This window comes from Lissotriton helveticus, chromosome 7 (genome assembly GCF_964261635.1).
Source record: "Lissotriton helveticus chromosome 7, aLisHel1.1, whole genome shotgun sequence".
NCBI lineage: Eukaryota > Metazoa > Chordata > Amphibia > Caudata > Salamandridae > Lissotriton > Lissotriton helveticus.
The window spans coordinates 1,933,047,997-1,933,068,544 of NC_136068.1; the positions used below are offsets into that span (position 1 = coordinate 1,933,047,997).

Genomic DNA, 20,548 nt, shown 5'->3' on the forward strand with positions numbered 1-20,548 from the left:
ATGTTTTACTATGCCTAGATTCGTAAATATGGCCATAGTTAGCGTGGAGTGGGTGTGATGTATTCCTATAGGTTCTGTATCGATCCCCCTATTCCTGACCCAGTTCTGGTTAACAAGTTAACTAGCAGCCATCCCATGATGCAGAAACCGTTATCTGATTAAGCCACACCACGGCACAGGAACGCGTTATCTGATTAGGTCATAACGCTTGCCATCTAATTAGGCAAGCAATATTCCTCCAGCCCCTGATAAGGCATACGGAGTTCTCAAAACAAATCAAACCTATGACAACCTGGGAAAATCCCTGCGGCCATTGTTTTGATTTCACCGAGAACTTTATTAAAAGAATGTGCTAACGACCAGTTCGTATGACATCCTTATTGACGTATCTATGTCCATCCTTACGTCAATCTCGGCACCTTACAGGTATAAATATTACCGATATTGCCTTAAGCAAACACACGCGGTGGTGACGAGATCGGAGCAGCCAGACTTGCCGAAGCCCAACACAGAGCGGACCCCGCTGGCGCAGCCCCGCCTTCCTGACGCGCTGAGAACGAGACGCTGCTTTCTCCTGCCGAGAAATCCAGCTCCGGCGCTTCCAAGCAGCCCTTGCAGGCAGCCTGGAATATCGAGACCAAAGACGAGAGATACCATCCCTCAACCATCCTAGATTCCAGGTACAGAACTGAATAACCCCTTGCAGAGAATTCTTGAGTCAGTCACTTGGCAAAAACAAACTTAACTTAAACTGCTACTTTCTATTCCCGCCCACGTATTAGGCTTAGGTCAGGTACACTGGGGTAGGCGTAGTTAGAAGCACCAGTTGAGTACGATTAGTCAAATGTTTATATGTATGTATCTATTTTATCCATTTTAAACCACCATATGGCTTAGAAACCATATAAATGTTTTTACAGTATTATTTTATACTTCTGCTTTTATTGTATGCACTTTACTTAACCATAAGTATTGCGATAATATCGATCCATTTCTCTTGTACGAGAAAAGAGACTGATCAATAAATAACATCTTTTATTGAACACGCCCGTCTCTTCCTTTTCTCTACAATCTGGTGAAACTAAGAATGCAGGTACTGACTGAGTAAAATAAGTTGTCTTTTGTTTTCACACGACTCTAGAGATACACTCTTGATTAGGGGAGAGCAAAGTTGTCATGTTCTATGGTTGTCAGAAACTAAATCCCTTCTTGTCTATCCAGGGAGGTTCAACTCCTCCTTGCCTATTCGAGAAAGTTTCTAGTGAACTCTGAGCTAGCTGGCAAACCCAAAACTTTAAGTCTAATATCGACAATAGAAGACCTAGTTAACGTCTGGTCTAGGCCTATACTATTGAAGGTATTATTCCAATGCGCAGAGCCTATTGGGATAATAGGAACTACACTACAGTTCTAAGCATACTGCGTCTACCAGAGGAGATGGTTCTAAGCATACTGCGTCTACCAGAGGAGATGGTTCTAAGCATACTGCATCTGTTGGAGGAGATGGTTCTAGGCATACAGTGTCTGCAGGAGGAGATGGTTCTAGGCATACAGTGTCTGCAGGAGGAGATGGTTCTAGGCATACAGTGTCTGCTAGAGGAGATGGTTCTAGGCATACAGTGTCAGCTAGAAGAGATGGTTCTAGGCATACAGTGTCTGCCAGAGGAGATGGTTCTAGGCATACAGTGTCAGCTAGAAGAGATGGTTCTAGGCATACAGTGTCTGCCAGAGGAGATGGTTCTAGGCATACAGTGTCTGCTGGAGATGGTTCTAGGCATACGGTGTCTGCAGGAGGAGATGGTTCTAGGCATACAGTGCCAGCTAGAGGAGATGGTTCTAGGCATAGTGTTTGCCAGAGGAGATGGTTCTAGGCATACAGTGTCAGCTACAGGAGATGGTTCTAGGCATACAGTGTCAGCTAGAAGAGATGGTTCTAGGCATACAGGGTATGCCAGAGGAGATGGTTCTAGGCATACAGCATCTACCAGAGGAGATGGTTCTAAGCACACAGTGTCTACCAGAGGAGATGGTTCTAAGCATACTGCGTCTGTTGGAGGAGATCGTTCTAGACATGCAGTGTCTAAAGGAGGAGATGGTTCTAGTCATACTGTGTCTGCTAGATCAAACAATCAGAGTACTTGTAGAGCGCGCTACTTACCCGTGAGGTTCTCAAGGCGCTGAGGGGAGGGGGTGCTGCTACTGCTCGAAGAGCCAGGTCTTCTGGAGTCTTCTGAAGGCTAGTAGGTTTTGGGTCTGCGGTATGTGGGTAGGGAGGGTGTTCCAGGTCTTGGCGGCGAGGTAGGAGAAGGATCTGCCGCCGGTGGATGTTCGTTGGATGCGAGGGTGAGGGCGAGGCTGGCGGAGCGGAGCTGGCGGGTGGAGGTGTAGAAGCGGAGTCTGCTGTTAAGGTAGGCTGGTCTTGCATTGTGGAGTGCTTTGTGTGCGTGGGTGAGGAGCTTGAAGGAGATCCTCTTGTCGAAGGGGAGCCAGTGCATGTCTTTCAGGTGGGGGGTGATGTGGCTGCAGCGGGGGACGTTGACGATCAGTCGGGCGGAGGCGTTTTGGATGCGTTGTAGTCGTTGTAGGTGTTTGGCTGGGATTCCTGCGTAGAGTGTGTTGCCGTAGTCCAGTCTGCTGCTGACGAGGGCCTGTGTCACCGTTCTTGTTTCAGTCGGAATCCACTAGTAGATCCTGCGAAGCATGTCAAGGGTGCCGTAGCAGGAGGAGATGGCGTTGACTTGCTTAGACATGGCGAGGGAGGAGTCGAGGATGAATCTTAGGTTGCGTGCATGGTCAGTGGGTGTTGGTGCTGTTCCCAGTGTGGTCGGCCACCAGGAGTCGTCCCAGGCTGAAGAGGTGGGTCAGAGGAGGAGTACTTCCGTCTTGTCCGAGTTCAGCTTCAGACGGCTGCTCCTCATCCAGTGCATGGTTCTAGGCATACAGTGTCTGCTAGAGGAGATGGTTCTAGCCTTACAGTGTCTGCTAGAGGAGATGGTTCTAGGCATACAGTGTCTGCTGGAGATGGTTCTAGGCATACAGTGTCAGCAAGATGAGATGGTTCTAGGCATACAGTGTCAGGAGGAGATGGCTCTAAGCATACAGTGCCTGCATGAGGAGATGGTTCTAGGCTTACAGTGTCAGCTAGAGGAGATGGTTCTAGGCAAACAGTGTCAGCTAGAGGAGATGGTTCTAGGCATACAGTGTCTGCTGGAGATGGTTCTAGGCATACAGTGTCTGCATGAGGAGATGGTTCTAGGCTTACAGTGTCAGCTAGAGGAGATGGTTCTAGGCAAACAGTGTCAGCTAGAGGAGATGGTTCTAGGCATGCAGTGTCAGCTAGAGGAGATGGTTCTAGGCATACTGTGTCTGTTGGAAGAGATGGTTCTAGGCATAGTGTCTGCTGGAGATAGTTCTAGGCATACAGTGCCTGCATGAGGAGATGGTTCGAGGCATACAGTGTCAGCTACAGGAGATGGTTCTAGGCATACAGTGTCTGCTAGAGGAGATGGTTCTAGGCATACAGTGTCTGCTGGAGATGGTTCTAGGCATACAGTGTCAGCAAGATGAGATGGTTCTAGGCATACAGTGTCAGGAGGAGATGGTTCTAGGCATACAGTGCCTGCATGAGGAGATGGTTCTAGGCTTACAGTGTCAGCTAGAGGAGATGGTTCTAGGCAAACAGTGTCAGCTAGAGGAGATGGTTCTAGGCATGCAGTGTCAGCTAGAGGAGATGGTTCTAGGCATACTGTGTCTGTTGGAAGAGATGGTTCTAGGCATACAGTGTCTGCTGGAGATAGTTCTAGGCATACAGTGCCTGCATGAGGAGATGGTTCTAGGCATACAGTGTCAGCTACAGGAGATGGTTCTAGGCATACAGTGTCAGCTAGAGGAGATGGTTCTAGGCATACAGTGTCAGCTAGAGGAGATGGTTCTAGGCATACAGTGTCAGCTAGAGGAGATGGTTCTAGGCATACAGTGTCAGCTACAGGAGATGGTTCTAGGCATACAGTGTCAGCTAGAGGAGATGGTTCTAGGCATACAGTGTCAGCTAGAGGAGATGGTTCTAGGCATACAGTGCCTGCATGAGGAGATGGTTCTAGGCATACAGTGTCAGCTACAGGAGATGGTTCTAGGCATACAGTGTCAGCTAGAGGAGATGGTTCTAGGCATACAGTGTCTGCTAGAGGAGATGGTTCTAGGCATACAGTGTCTGCTACAGGAGATGGTTCTAGGCATACAGTGTCAGCTAGAGGAGATCGTTCTAGGCATACTGTGTCTGTTGGAAGAGATGGTTCTAGGCATACTGTGTCTGTTGGAGGAGATAGTTCTAGACATGCAGTGTCAATCAATCAATCAGTACATTTGTAGAGCGCGCTACATACCCGTGAGGGTCTCAAGGCGCTAGGGGGGTGGGAGGGCTGCTACTGATCGAAGAGCCAGGTCTTGAGGAGTCTTCTGAAGGCCAGCAGGTCTGGGGTCTGTCGTAGATTGGTAGGGAGAGTGTTCCAGGTCTTGGCAGTGAGGTAGGAAAAGGATCTGCCACCGGAGGTCGTTCGTTGGATGCGGGGGACAGCGGCGAGGGCGAGGCTGGCAGAGCGGAGGCTGCGGGTGTAGAAGCTGAGTCGGTCGTTGAGGTATGCTGGTCCGGTGTTGTGTATGTGTATGTGCCATTAGCACTGATTGAAAGAGCATGTGGCGAAGTCCACAAACGAGTACTCTGCAACCAGTTCAAGGACCAGTTTAGTCTACTAAACATCAGGGACTTTGCAAACCTTAACACAGAGACCTCAATCCATGTCGACTACCTTGGAGACTTCGACATTGAATACCTTGGCGTCGTCTGCGTCAACTGCTTTGAGTGTCTCAAAGCTTTCATGCTCTCAAAGTAAGACAGGTTGCGAAAGTCTGGAAAAGGGAACTGGGAGCGACGAGATTGTCCACACCTGTATCTCTCCCGCGGTCTCCCTAAGGAGGAGTCCTTCGAGCAGGAGGAGAGCCCTGCTATAGAAGGGGCCCCCTCCTCTTGAAGGTTGAGGAGGCAAATCTTTTTGCATCCTTGAGGCTCCTACTTCAAGTATTTGGACAGTTGGGACACTTCTCAGGACAATGGGAACCACGGAAACAGCTATGCAGCCACCATGTGGCTCAGTCTACACCTAATGCAGGAAGGGCATTTCTCAAAGAGAAAGGTAATTTCTCTGTGAAAGAAAACATATTTTCTGATAAGAAAATGGAAAATAAACATCAAGACCTCTAAAGACATCGAGTGAATCGGTTGGTGCAAAGGCTTGGAAAGATTTTTCCACAAAAAAGCAGAAAACAGCCTAACTCAGCGCTCCAGGATCCTATATCTAAGGAGCTGGAAAAAAAGAGGCTGAACTATTGTCACCGGCAAGGTATGAGGAAATACAGGTGGTATGTGGCCCTTTGAAGAAGCAGGCGGAGTTTTCTAGCCTCTTTAGCTCGCATCCTATCGAGCTAATCTGCCCTCTAACTCTCTCCCTTTTTCTTTTAAAAAAAGGTCTATCACAGAGTTTGTTTTGTCATTTTTCTTAAATGATTTAAAAAAATGAAAATTGGCTACATTATTAAAGAAAAGTAAACAAGAAGTGGTCAGTGTGGCCTTCAAAAGGCTGTCAAATGTTTTAATTGAAAAAAATGTATTTTTCTACAGAGACATATATAATATTCTATAAAGTGCTCTCGGATCCTTCAGATTGGTGGTAATCCGTGCTTATGATCATCAATAGAGATCTCCTGAAGGAGAAGCGTACTGTGCCGCGGTCTGAACCAAACTCAGATTGCCCGTTATTACGGATTTTATGAGTTTAAGGACACTGCTGTAACTGAGGAAGTGAATGCAGTGAAATACTAGAAATAGAACGACATTTACTTGGAATTCTCTTCCTTTGACCCTTCGGTCTAATTCGAATTTTGCTCTCTTTAAAAAAGCTCTGAAAACGTATCTGTTCAAACTTGCTTTCTAGGCTGTTCTATTCTTTTGTTATGGCCCTTTGCATTTATCCGCGCCAGGATACTCTGGTAGTAATTGAGCGCGCTACAAAACTGCATATAACATAACATAACATTTGGCAGACTGGGCTGGATTCTGTCATCGCTTCCAAACGAGGTGAGACCCAGGATTTCTTCAAAGCGGTCTGAATGGCATTGCCTTGACAATGAATTTAAGCAAGAATTACTGTCAGGATCTTTTTATTACAGCCCTCATATGTAATATTGATTCTCCTCCTGCATGACATCATGGAACGAGGGTGCAACAATGACCTGTGACTCGCGTGATGCTCCAATGGCTGACAGAGTTGGAATATGGTCACAAAGGAAATCTCTAATCGTCACAACTGTAAGTACAAGAACACCTGCAGATGAGACCCCTGGTCATGTTGGGTTGGGAATGGGGTAGAGGGCTATTACAAGCATTTGGCTTAGATGCTTTACAGTTTTAACTATGCTTCTATTTCACTTGCAAAGAAGACTTGTTAGCACTATTACTGTCTTATAAATATAATAATTACACAGCAAATTACCAGCAGTGTGTCCTCGAAATACCTTGCTGAAGCAGGATTTCTTCAAACATATCCCAATTAGGTGCGCAAACATGATGGGTTCCTTAATGTAACTACCAATCAGTGGTATAACCAGAGGTTTAATAGTTACCTCTATTTTTATATTCTTATTGAGTCCGATGTCAGATATCTTTTCATGTCCGCAAGTAGCTCTTCTATCTGTCACATTGAGAAGCTATTATACTTTGATACAATCGACGAGGGATACTCAGCAGAATCAAAACTTCACTGTGTCCTGGGATTCTGTCCGGCTCTCAGTTTCCTTGTCCATCAGTCTTGCTCTTTCAGTATTCACTCAGTATCCACTACAACAATCTTACAGGGCTGCTGCGGGTTTTTATGTGTCGCCTCATGTTTATAATAGTGGTACCGTTGCGTGAAGCGTTTTCCACACACATTGCAATGATATGGTTTTTCGCCCGTGTGCATTTGGATGTGTCTTTGCAGAATTCCGTTTTGATTGAAACTTTTTCCACAAATCATGCAGTGAAAAGGTCTCTCCCCGGTATGAATAATTATATGTTTGGTAAGATTTGACTGTGAAAAAAAGCTTTTACCACACTCGGAACATGTGTTTTTCCCTTGATGATTTTGTGCGCGCGGCCGTCCGGCGGGCCGGTGTTTTATGGCAAGTTGGTCACCTTCAGGTTTAGTACTTGGTTCGTTAACTGGCAGCAGGTGTAATTTTGGGGGAACAATGTAATTTCTGAACACACGGTCAGGTTTATCGGATGTTCTCGATCTCTGGGCATTAGAGGTTACCTGGGGGACATCCCTCTGCAGCTCTGCAGCTTCCTCTCCTCTCAGCTCCAGGTCATGTCCAGACCCCCGCTGGCCCATGGAAACCTTCCTTCCATAAGCACGTTGGAGCCTCGGTGCACTGGAATGTTTTGCCCTCGGTTTGTACACCTTCGAGCCAGATAAGGAACTAGTCGCATTTCTTTTCCTGCTGCCACTGCCTGTTGGATGAGAAATAAATGGACATGATTACAATTCTCCATGTTAAACGTCGCAAAGAACAGTAGGTCCATGGCACATGTAAGGAAGCATGAGGACGCATGTAGTAGAGCTGTGTCTAATCTTTCAGGAGCCCGAGCCCAGGTAGAAGTGTTGAAAACATGCGCTTCAGTGCTAGGGCTGAAGGACCAAAGGCACCTGTAGGATGAAGCACAGAGTTAACCGCTTCGACGTTGATGACGGAACCGCTCCGTCATCAGCCGCTGTGGTGCTGTGCTGATGACGGAGCGGTTCCGTCATGGCCCGCCCAACGCGCCAGCGCGGCTCGTTCTATTGAGCGGGCGGGCCATGACGGAACCGTTCCGTCATCAGCACAGCTCACCCGAGGCTGGGGACGGAGCGGTTCTGTCACCAGCGTGTGAGCGCCGCGCGCCCCCCCTCCCCCTTAGCGCTGCGGCGGAATAGCCGCCGCAGCGAAGGTGTTAAGGCAGGATATGTGTTGGAGACACATCATGCATATTATACTTAGGCTTTTATACAGGGATTGCAGAATCCCATGTATTAGAAGGTTATTGATGGCATAGAGCATGAAGACAATGTGACCCTTTGTTATTTGCCAACTGCCAGAGGTGAATGGAAAGGCGTCTGAGCATCGCGTCCTCCCAGGTGAAACCAGGCCAGTACCTTCTGTTATAAATACGACAGCCATCATTCCAACGTAACCTTCTTGTTCCTCCAAAAACTTCAAAAGAACCATTGGTGCAATTGATGCCCTTTGCTACACTTGCATCCAGGTACTATCACAACCCGCCTTTGGAGGGAGGCCAGAGTGCAGACAAACATCCCTGTGGGAAGGTCCCGGGGACCCTCTGTACCATTCTCTAAATGCAGCAGTATCCTCGGGGCTCACACTAACTGTGCAACACCTTCCTGGTGGCATGCACATCTGTGCAAAGCTTTACTGCTTATGCGTGTGCCTCCGTGGTAGGGTGCAGATCCTCCCAAGCAAATACAAAAAAAACACTTTACATTGCTTTGCAAACAAACAGTCCCAGCACTCAGTTGCAACAGCAGGCTTCCAAGACCCAACATAACACACTAATAACAGGGCCAAGAAATGCCCTACTGGTTGATTAAGTTATAGCTTACAAATGTTACTCATGAAGTTGTAAGCAGCATAGAATAGGTTACATACCTGTAGGTCTGGATACGCTCTCTCTGCTTGTATAGTTCTGGATGCCAAGGTCATAGGTCTCTCCTTCTTCGTTGATACCAATTGATGCAACTGCTGCGGTAACATCAGGCCCTGTTATGAAAACATTGATTTAATGATACATTTAATTGCAAGCAGATAGAATCCCAGCTCAGTGCTCCACATGGACCACTTTGAATAAACATGTTAGCAGCCCTCAGCTAATAATCTTACACAGTTAAGTCTCTACTAGTTACATTTGCGTGCCAGCCAGCTTTGCAATGAAACTGGGTGGAGGGATATAAAATAATAACTACCAATAAAGGAAACGTCCCACTCACATCTTAAAAAGAAGCATTACTTTCTAGAACCAAGTCCAGAATAGTACAAATTAAGATGGTCTTAAAACATTTTGAAGCAAAACTACAATCCTAAAATGATTTACAATAACAATGTAATCTTTATGATAATGCTGCAGTCGAAAACCCTGGGGTCTGAGTCTTCTGACAAGAACCTGGATTACAGCCTCTGCTCATAACATAACGTGTATTTGTAAAGCACACGTTCACCCAGAAAAGTTATCTAGGTGCTGAATAACATATGCTCATTGTTAACCAACTCAATGATACTCATTTTATCGACCTCGGAAGGATGAAAGGCTGAATTGACTCCCTGGGATCTGAACCTGTGGCACACAGGCCTCTACCATGGACTCACTAGTCCACTAAGCCACCAGGTCCAGTCAGTGGATCAAAGGTGCACAGTAAAATTCTAACGGTGTATCCAGTATGGCGGGATTTGTCTGCTTTTATCATGACTCACAGTGTCCAATAGGTTTGAAGACGGGCAGCTGAGAATTCCACACATGTGTTTAAGCACTGAAACCCCCACCACTCAAAAGAGAACTCTGATTCCCACCCGTAGAAAATATGGCTTTATGATGTCCAAACTGTGGAGGAGTGTGGCTCAATGGTTAGAGCGGCAGAACCTGATGCAGAGTTCTGGCCAGGGACCAGGGTTCGATTCCCGCCTCGGCGGGGTCTCGGACTCAATTTCCTCAGACCTGTTAATTCTCGCCTCGGTGCCTACTCTAATCATGGGTCCCACTCTGTGACTCTGGGCAATACTTGCTTAGCCTCCACACCGGCCCCAACAGCGCTAAGGATGCCTGGCTTCACCCTGGTGGTGCCCAGGAGTGAGCATTTCACAGAGAAAGCCAGGAGGGGTTCCACAGCGGTATGAGTATCAGTGCCAGGAAGCCAAATAGGCGGCACCGCAAGGTGACCGTCTGGTGACAGTGCGCTCTATAAGTACCATGACATTTACAAACTATTTAGTCCAAAGTCGAAGTGCCTTGTACGATGAACTGGTACACCGGGGCTACTAGGTTGGTGTTGAGGGGCAATGGATATAGAGTTCAGCAGGAGACTAGTTACTGCTCAGCTGCCTTGCAATGTATCAACACAAACAGGGAGGCCATTGCAGACTGAAATGGGTCGGTACTCGCAAAAGGTCCCCGTCAAGGATCCATATCACTTGACCAACGGATCGTAATCAAAATGATAGGACTGGGCACATGCTTTGCACATACTGGGTTGATTCTGACTGCAGTTTAGGATCGGAGTCCAATCACCCTTTTAAAGGTGATGCCTCTGGAAACCAATATTTTTATTCCCTCCAGGAACTCCATGGCTAGAAGTTGGAGGTGGGGGTTCAATGGCAGAGTCCCGGGCCTGAGTGCAAAACACATCCAAATTTTTGCATAACACTTTGCTCTTTATTTGCTGCTGCTGTAGAATTAGTGGAGTGTGAGTGTGCATTGTAGGATTTAGCCATGGTGAATGCCGCTGTGATCATTACCAGCTTCCAAGGAGGAGAGTGGGCACATATGAATCGACACCATCTACTACGAAGCGATGGTAACAGGGTGACACTTTCCATTCGCAGCTTGTGTGGCTGTAGGTACACATGCTCTGCAAATACTGTACCGCAGTTCCTTCCTAAGGCCGACCGAAGCCTCTTGGCGGGTTTTAATGTTCACACAGTCGCAGTGGAGAAGTGTGGCTCACTGGTTAGAGGCGGCAGACCCTGAAGCAGAGGTCCGACCCGGGACCAGGGTTCAATTCCCGACGCGGCAGGGTCTTGAGCCCAAATATCCACAGACTCAATAATTCTCGTTTCGGTGCCTACTCGAGTCACAGGTTCACACTCTGCAGCTCTGGGCATCAGCTTGCTTAATCTCCACTACGCCCCCACCCCGCGGCGGGATGCCTGGCTTTCACCTTGGGGATGTCCAGTACGGGTATCTCACAGGGAAAAACCAGGACGGGTTCCCAAGGCAAGCACCGAGATGCCTACGGGTAATCGAGCGCTATATAAGAACGCTTAATAATAATAATAATAATAATGTGTGTAGTGTTGACCACGTAGCAGCCTTACAAATGTCTTCTCAAGGTATGTTTTCTAGAAAGGTCATAGTGGCTCCATTCTTGCATGTGGAATGTGCTCTAGGCAGTACATAGTGTAAGCTTGGCCTACACATAGCATGTCTGTGTACATCTAACAACCCATCTAGCAATGGCTGCCTTGGATATGAGGATTCTAGTGTGAGGTGGACACATTTGGTCTTGTCAATGTAATATGCCTTCTCAATATCCAAAATGTGTAATGCTTTTTCTGCCTCAGAAAGGCAGTGGTTCGAAATAAGGATCGATAAGTCGGGTGAGCACTACATCGAGGTCCCAAGCAGGGGCTGTAGGCATCTCTGAAGGAATGGCTCTCATAATGCGCACCTTGAAGATCTTTAGAACCGGAATCCTAGAGGGACAAGTGCACCTGTCCTGCAGATTTGCTGCAACCGGTGGTCGGTGTAGCTGAATGGAAGGGTTTGCCAATCCCGCTTTTTGCAAATGCAACATTGAACAAACAAACTCCTGCACTTTGAGGGGGATGTATGGGTCTACCAATACAGCAGTGGGCAAATATTTTCCACTTGGGTGACTATGTGTGGTAGGTTTATGGACCTCACACAGTATTTGCATACACTCTTCAGGCCTCGAAAAATTATAAAAATCTTAATAAACCCGCAAGTTGCGCGACTTGAATATTCTAATTGACCTAAATGTATTGCACTTGACCCATAAACTGGTCTTCAATTGTGTGATCTTAGACAAATGATCTTATTTCAGCAAGTCAATTTTTTCTTCCATTATCACATATGAAAGTATCTTCAAATATGGGAGTTCCAAACTCTTGTTTGATTTCATAGACAAAAATGTTGCTGCATGTAAAACAATGACCCCCGACGTGCCTCTTAGTTCACTAACAGCACAGTCATCAGGACAGGGGCAGGAATGTTCCTCAGTTCATGTTTCAAACCCGGCACTTTGAATGAATATATTATTACACCCTCTTACGGTAGTGCACTGTCCTCTCAGACAGCACATTTACATTGAAATGGACACAAACGTCCCACTGACAAGCAGTTTTACATATAAAACTATAGAGCGTACAAACAATAATGTGTGGGAATGGGGTTTCAGCACGTTTTTAATATTTGCAGGTCACCAAGTAACGTGTTTGATTTGTTTTGCTCCTATTACAATCTTTGTTTTGATCAACACTTCAAAATTTTAAAAAGGGGCTTTCCTAACTACCAAAAATATATTTTGAAATATCTGCAAAGTTCATTTACAAACTATTTTAAATCTTTTTTTTTTTTGTTCTCATTTGCCTTAACCCTCTAATAAGAAACACCGACAACCTTGCATATCTTTTCTGAACAAGTTCAGGGGTCTTTATATGGCTCGGACCAAGACACGATTGATTGAATGGCGGAAGGAGCATCGATAATTTGAGGGTAAACTAGTTGACTCCACCGAGGTATTTTCCGACCTGCCGGACCATGTTGTTTGCCTGAAAGGCCCGTTACACTGATCCATGGAGCAGAAAAGGCATAATCATAGGACCCGGGCAAAAAAAAAAAAACTCCGGGCATCCTATTAACACTGTACCAATAGATCCCAAAATGCAAGCTTTTTCTTACTGCAGGATCTAGCCAGGTCCACCCTAGATATTTCATACAGCAAAGGCAGCCATCCTAAATGTGTTGGAGCGGCAGAGTCTACCCAGAACATACAAATTTGTCTTCTGGCCATGAGGATTGCGGAAAAGAGGAGAGATCTGGCATGACCCAAGATGTTGTCAACGAGGCCAAAAATAATTAGAGGGAGACTAATAGTCAATGAAACCGTAAAAATGGAGTCCAAAGACTTCTGCACGTCGTCCCAAAAAGACTGAATAGAGGGGCAGTCTTTAAACGTGCACATCTGATGCTTCTGGGAGACCACATTTATTGCATACTTTCCCAGGTTGAAATTTTGATAACTTTAAGGGAGACAAGTATGCACGATGTGCTGTAAAGAGGTGGTTTCGCTTCAGCCAGGCAGGTTTCACTATTTTGTGCTGTGGTACTGAAAATTCTGGACTCGTGTAATAAACTTTGTCGTAGCATGACGATTTTTATATCAAAAGACCGAGAATGGCTAGTACACTATGTACAAGCATTTTCGTCATATTCCAGTAACAATTTCACCTCGAAATTGTCATTCTCGTTCTGAACCCTTGGCTTCCATTTTGTGTACAGCAGCCATTTTGTGTGTTGCCCTTTACATAGGCTATAATACAGCTAAATTCGATTCCAAAGGCCACGTACACCTTGATTGACTTTTCCCTGACCTGGGCATGTTGGAACCATTGCCCCAGGCTGAACCTGTTTGGTCAGTTCCTCTCCCAGTGGCCGAGCAAGATAGCATCAAGGCCCAAGATGTCATAAACCTTTTCATCGCACACACACCCTGCCTTATCTTACTTCCATCTGTTCCTGCTCCTGCCTCCACGAGCTATTTATGGCATGGGCTGTGATCTTACTGTTTTGGGGCTTACCCGGCCTTGTCAGCTAAAGAATGTATTCATTATGTGGACATTGTTTATGGCCTGGACTTATCTTGAAAGTGGGTTTGCATCTGTGTGCACGTCCTGGGAATGACCAACAATAACATACTTCAAAGCAAAAATGTGTGCCTAGGGCATGATACATGGTATAAAGGATCTGTGCTCAGACAATTCAGCAGGCTATCTCATTCAGTTGCTTTAGGTGTGACTGGGCGACGTAGCCTCACAATTAATTGTAATAAAGATGTCTTTTCATATTTTCAGAGTCTGTGCCAAGTTCTTATTATATTAGTAAGTATTCCCTGACTGCAAAAATTACCAAGTACTACAGTTGGCGCCTTAACGGTGGGCCTCATTAAGAAGTGACTGTCTGGAGAAGAAATCTACGGGGGCAGGCAAGACAGAAATCTACTAAAAGAGGTACTCTGTGCACAGAGGTTCTGGGGGATTCTGTGTCTCTGCTCTGCGGCCCAGTATATTTAAACTCTCCAAAAGATGTCACTCCTGACTGAGGAACCTTTTTTTTGGCGTAAGAGTTTTTTTTGCAGTTAGAACTTGGCAGTTAGAATTTTGACAACTATTTGTTTGGTATAGCTTTGATAGGTTTGTATAGGTTTGTATATGCGAATTGCAATTTGTGTAGGCAGGTAGTGAAGACTTTTTTTGTCTCCATCTGTTTTAGTTGAAGTATAAGTGGGTCGCTCCCAGTCCATAGTTCTTAGTTCTTTGGTCCTTAGTTTATTTGAACATTGCAATTTTCAAAAACCGAGGGTCTTGTAAATTTACGAGTGTATAGATAGAGATAGCCCCCTTGAAGTTTGGAAGCTAGATTAGTGAGCTATAAGATGCCTGATCTTAGCGAATTTGGAGCTTTGTGTTGGCCAACTTTGTATGCGTTTAGGATTAGCCGGCTAAATATCTAAATAGGTTTAGATTTAAAAAACATATTTCTTCCTTGGTGACTTTGTATCCCCAGGGAATTAAAATATGACATAATACAAAACAAGGATGCTTTGTTGTACGCAGTTTTATATGCAGAACGATTTTTGGTGTTTAGTGAATTAAGTGTATTGTGGCTTTGTGTGCTGTGTTTTTGCAGTCTTTTGGAACACTATTGCGACGTGTTTCTTGTAAATATGACTTAGCTGGTATTTACAAAAGGCTTTATTTTCGTCCTGAGTGTCGATTTGTGGGTTCAATGTGTGTTTCAATTTGTGTTTCAATGTCTATGTGGTTTTCTCATTAGTGCAACTTCGGTATGTGAATAGCGTTCGCCCAATTTATGAAAACAATAGCTACAGCACTGTATTGCGTGTCCTGTTTAAATCCTTTCTCTTTATGTTTGCAATGAGCTCAATGTGTTTGTTGGTTTTCTTGATGTTTTCAGTCTTAAGTAAAATACAGGTTGGTTAATGTGGAGTAGAAACTTGAGTAAAAGATACAGAAATGAAACATGTAATGTGCTAAGATGGGTATGTGTTGCTCTTTAGTTTGTAAAATGAGCAATTGTGCACATATACAAAACTGCCGTTACACGCTTAAAGGATAAAATTAGGAAAAACATTCAATGGATATAAATAAGGCCCCAAAAGAAAAAACGAGATTGTCTATTTTTGCAAAAATAAATAAATTTACAGCATTTTTCCTTAGATGCACTGTATTAGATGGTCACAGGCAAACATCTCAGCTGCAGCATATTTGATAGGAAGTTCATTCAGCCAGCACTTTTCCAGTTAAACACGGGTAGAATTTTGCATAACAGTCCTTTTAAATAAATGTGGCGCAGAAATGTGACGCAGGAATGTGACGCGTTTTAAATTAGGCATATGCGCTTAGGTTTGTGAGTTAATGCATCTAAATGATAGGCAAGGGATGCAGCGGGCTCTTATATATAGAACAATCACAAAAAGGAATAATTGGTTTTATAAGAAGAAAAATGATTAATTATTAAAAATAATTATTAAAAAATAAGTGCTACAAAAATCATTTTTTAATATTTATAAAGCTTAACACTCATATTATGACCTCCTAGCATTAAAATTTGATTTAAGTTATGTTGCATCACTAAAATGACAAGAGTTCGTGTGCATAATTTCCCCTTGGCATAGGCGCAAGCAAGCTCATTTTTATAAAGTATAAGTTATTATTTTCAAATGCCTGACTCATGGGTTATGTAATAGACATTCTAGTAATGCATATTATGCAAGAAAATTGTAGGATATTAATTTTTTAATGCCCAAAATATGAAAGTCGATTTTGAGTAAAAACACTGTTTAAACTGCATTTTGCTTTCATTCAGAGTACTTTTTAAAGTGTCTCAGGCTTAAGTACATGCATACATTTAGGTTTTGATATATATATTTGCAGGTTGTGCCTTCTTATGATTCAGTGGGTTAATGTGCCAGTACAAAAGTTTGTTTTAATATCAGGATTGAAGGTTCTAGCTTCAGCTAAGTCTATGGAAAAATTTGTTCATTTAAGACTGATGAAGTGTGTACCATAGTATTGCAACAAGCATTTACTAAAAACTGGTATGTGTTATTCGGTTTTGTGAATTAGTCACAATAAATGTAGTTTAATAATCTGGGAATAGAGATAATTTTAGCGCCTAAAAAAAGAGAAATTATTTTTCAAAATAGAGTGAATTAGGAATTAGTTAGGCCTTCTGGTTTTGACAGCGTCAGTGTGGCAACAGCTGAGGGCTGAGAGGATTGCAGAGGCTGGCTCGAGCCGCGCTGCTGAGATGTTATCTTTTAGTTTCCCTGGTGAAGGCTGACATTTGTGACCTTTAATTAGGACTTTGCCTCCGAGGAATGCAGAATGACTTCTCTGAACGGGCTTCTAAAGGTTTCGGGTTTCTGGTTTCTCCGTGAGAACATCAATAAAATGAAAGAACTCAATTTAAAAGGGAAAATAAAAAGGGGTTTCTTTGAAAAGTCCCAAAAAGATCGTGTTAAAATGCTCTGCAGAACTGACACATTTGTGCCTCCACGCTAAGTAAAATAATGTTTGCTAGTTGCGTTTATTTCACACACAAAAACGAAATGTCTTAGATAAAAAAAGTAAGATACAGCCCCTTTTCCAAAATTTTGTAGGCTACGGGCTACAGGCCTATGTGGAAAAAAACGATTTGCTAAATTAGGAATTATTTCTCACAGTGGAAATTATAGGTGCCAAATTGATATGGAGTATCAGTGTAACAATTTCTTTTAGAATGGTAAAAATAAGGTGGCTTGATGTTGCGAGGTGAACTTACAAGAGAGTAACAGTTAAGTAATGAAAATTTATTTTTGTGTATGTTAAAATGTTTTTTTGTGTTGTGTATTTTTCTGCTTCTGCTTGCAGATTATTCATGGATTATTTTAAGGCTGACAAGACACGTGAGTTTGGTTAATTGAAAAGAAGAGGTGTTTTTGCGTAATTTCTTAAAAAATGTTCATGTTTTCGTTTGTGTATTTGGCCCTGTCGTGAAATATTTTAGTTGGTTCAAAGTTATATCTGACAGCAGACTCACACTGCATAGTGGTCTACTGTCAAAAGGAGGGATTTAGGGATTTTAGACCTGACAAATTTAGACAGGCCCAAATATTGGGTTTTGGGCTGCAGGTTTATAGTGCATAAAGTACATGTGCCATGTTACTGTGTGTCACCGCTTGTCCACACATGTGCATTATTTCGTGTATGTTTTGTTTTATGTTGTTACTATTACAAGTTCCCCAGTGTTGTGAAGCGATCCGTATGACGGTACGTCTTGTTGCACAACAGTTGGATGGATTTGGTATAATGATACATTTCACAGATATGGGTTTCATACTGTGAGGAAGACAGGCAGCACTTTTACCAGTGCATGCCTAAATTTGGCTATAGTGATATTGAAGAACACTAAAAAGATATACAGAATTAAAGTGTGTCATCTGCTGTTAGTCACTTACTGCACATTCCCTTAAAGGAATAGGCAGCCCTACATTCATGCATCCTTGATTGGACCTAAGGATGGAATTATAGATCTGTGACTCAAGGTGGCCTAATTTCTATATTGCACTACTGTTCTGTTTCCCAAATAGCATATGGCTTTGTCCCTTGAAAGGAAACCAGGTTTCATTTTTTAACTCTCCCGGAGTGCTGTGTCACATGCCTGAGGCACCCAAGCAAACTCTTGTTCTTCCTATAGATTTTTTTCTTTTGTTGCTTCTCCCCTGACCGATGTCGCATCATGCTTAGTTATTGGGGATTTTAGTTGTGTCCTATTTCCATTTCCCTTTTCCATATTCCTTTCACCAGTCAGCCCATTTATTTATTATGGGTGTATTGTTTATGCGCACACTTCTAGACTGGAGTGATGTATCAACCCCCCATGTTATGTAAAATGTTTTTTTCAGACTGATTGTCGGGGTAGTGATAGGCTGGTTAACTGACCCAATATTATAGTAAGACACGTTTTCCATCTCAATAGGAGATATCTTAAGTTCACCTTTTTTGAACATGACGAATTTTCAATGTCTATTTTAATTTTTCAGTTCTCTTTTGTTCCTGCTGCTTTAATTTTTGGTGGGATCAGATGTGTTCTAATCATGCAAATACCAGGACTCTCCAGTTCTGGTCTTGTTGTCTGCATGTTTGATCATTAGCCTTTGTATTGCATAGTGCACTTAATGCACAATTTTTAAAGGGACTTTTCTTCATGTCCTTGATAATCTGTATTATGTCATTTCTCTATTTGTGATGTTCTAGATAAGGAATTTAGGAACACCTAGGCTTAATCATTGAGGAAAATATGTATTTGCACCATTAGACAATGCCACCATATGTGAAGAAATCCATTTAGATAGGATTTTCGTGTAGTTATTTACCCTTAGATGATGAAGGATATGCTCTCACACGGAAACCTAATTGAAAAACCTAGAGACACTGTTTTGCCTACTGCCTTTATGTTTGAATTGCTTTTTGAAAATGACAGTGCATTCTAGACCAACATTGTCCCATGGCGTATTGCCACTCCCTTGCAGATTGCAGGCCACCTGCTTGCAGTCCCCTTGTTAAAACCCATGAACTGTTTTTGTGCTTGATTTGAAGGAAACTAACAATTGTGTTACATTTCCTATATCACTAGGTTCTGTGAGTCAAAGGAAGAGTGATATCCTGCAGACCTGTGATCGAGACTAAGCCCCATCAGTGACCACTACAGATGAGTGACAGATTTCGTGGCTCTACAATTTCGGTAACCAGAAAGTCGCGAGGCTGAACAGCGATCATCAGCGTGCCGTCAATGGTACCTCCCAAGCAAGGCATTTGCTTCATCGGAAAGCGTTGCAGAGGAAAAGAGGAGCTGGTTCCTTGTTTGCCACAGAATAAGAACTTTTGTTTGTTTGAGCTTTGTACCTGTTATGTACTGGTAACCTCTGACAGTGTACAGTCCCTTGAGCCCTTGGTCCGAGTTTTGGCCACACACACACCTCTTTTCCCTTTGCTCCAGCGGAAAGGCAGTGCACCCAAGGATCCACGTTTGGAAAAAGGCACTACATTCTGGTGCCCATGAGAGAGCAGCTTGAGCGTCCTCTGACACTAAATAATGAGTGTTGGAGTCTGAAAGTGCTGCTGATCTTGAGAGGTTGTTTCTCAGTAGTGCTTGAATCTGCACAAGATGTTTTGTGCCCATGATCAATGAAGAGCACATCATTTGTAGTGTCTGCCACAAAGAAGAGACACTGGTGCACTGCCTTGAGACATTGAGACTTTGTGAATGAGCTATGAGTATTTGCCAGGAGGGCACTCCAGCTAAGCAGTACTTTTTCTCATGAAAAGCCTGAATGAAGAGGCCCAACGCGAAGAAGACACTGGAAGCGGATTTGATGGACAATAGAAGCCTGCCAGGAGAGGCTTTGACGGACTCTGGGTATTTTCTGTGAGCTTGTATAGAATTGGAGTTTGGAAACTGATTTTTTGCTGCTTTGCTGGCATTGTTTTAAAGTACTATTCTGTTTAGTAAAAGTAAAAGCAGAATAAAGTCCACTCTCTGTGGAAGAGTATCCCTTTTCATCTGAGAGCATTGATAAGGAACACCACTGTTTCACTTGACATATAACAAATTACTGAAATGCATAGGAAGCTATATAAAATGTTATTAGATAATTCTAGGATTTGCTTTCTGCTTAGGATTGTGAAAAATTATGATTTCGTTTGTAATAGTGGTCACTACCTTCTCCTGTTGTCTATATGTTCTCAACAACATGTTTTCTAGTGTTTTTTAAACATGGCATTGTCTTTATGGGTGGGTTTGTTTTTCCTGCCCAATTCACATCTGTACCCACCTCCCAACCTATGTCTTTTCCTACTTCTACTTCTTTGCATCTTTCCAGATTTTACCTGAACATGGATAGTTAGGAGATCAGAGTTTACTGATAATTCCCTTTTTACAGTTTCTGTATCAACACCAGTTAGTAGTGAACATCACTGATTGTTGGGCGTGTGGTCTTATACCACATACTACAGATAGAGGCATTCCCTACTTGGTCTTGCCAGCTATGGCCTTTGTGCTACTGCGTGTGAAAGGAGACCTGTCCCGAGAGAGTCGCTAAGTAATAGGATTATGCTTCAGCAACATCTTGAGGATTTTTATAAAATATAGGCCTCGACTCAGACTAGCGTGAGTATAGGTTATTGCCTATGTAAGGGCAAAAGGGGCGTCTGTGGTACTGAAAATTCTGGACTCGTGTAATAAACTTTGTCGTAGCATGACGATTTTTATATCAAAAGACCGAGAATGGCTAGTACACTATGTACAAGCATTTTCGTCATATTCCAGTAACAATTTCACCTCGAAATTGTCATTCTCGTTCTGAACCCTTGGCTTCCATTTTGTGTA

At 43.6% G+C, this 20,548-nt stretch overlaps 1 protein-coding gene across 1 annotated transcript in view; it reads right to left on the reverse strand.

The window, feature by feature from the left end:
• Positions 1-5,613: 5,613 nt before the first annotated feature.
• The window catches only part of LOC144770938 (uncharacterized), a 35,852-nt gene continuing 20,917 nt past the window's right edge, over positions 5,614-20,548 (reverse strand). Inside the window, exons 7-8 of the mRNA XM_078655773.1 lie at positions 8,737-8,847; positions 5,614-7,543 (exon numbers count right to left, since the gene is read on the reverse strand). Of these exons, the coding sequence (XP_078511899.1) occupies positions 6,876-7,543; positions 8,737-8,847 (779 nt within the window). The 3' untranslated portion in view covers positions 5,614-6,875. The remainder of the gene's footprint in view (positions 7,544-8,736; positions 8,848-20,548) is intronic.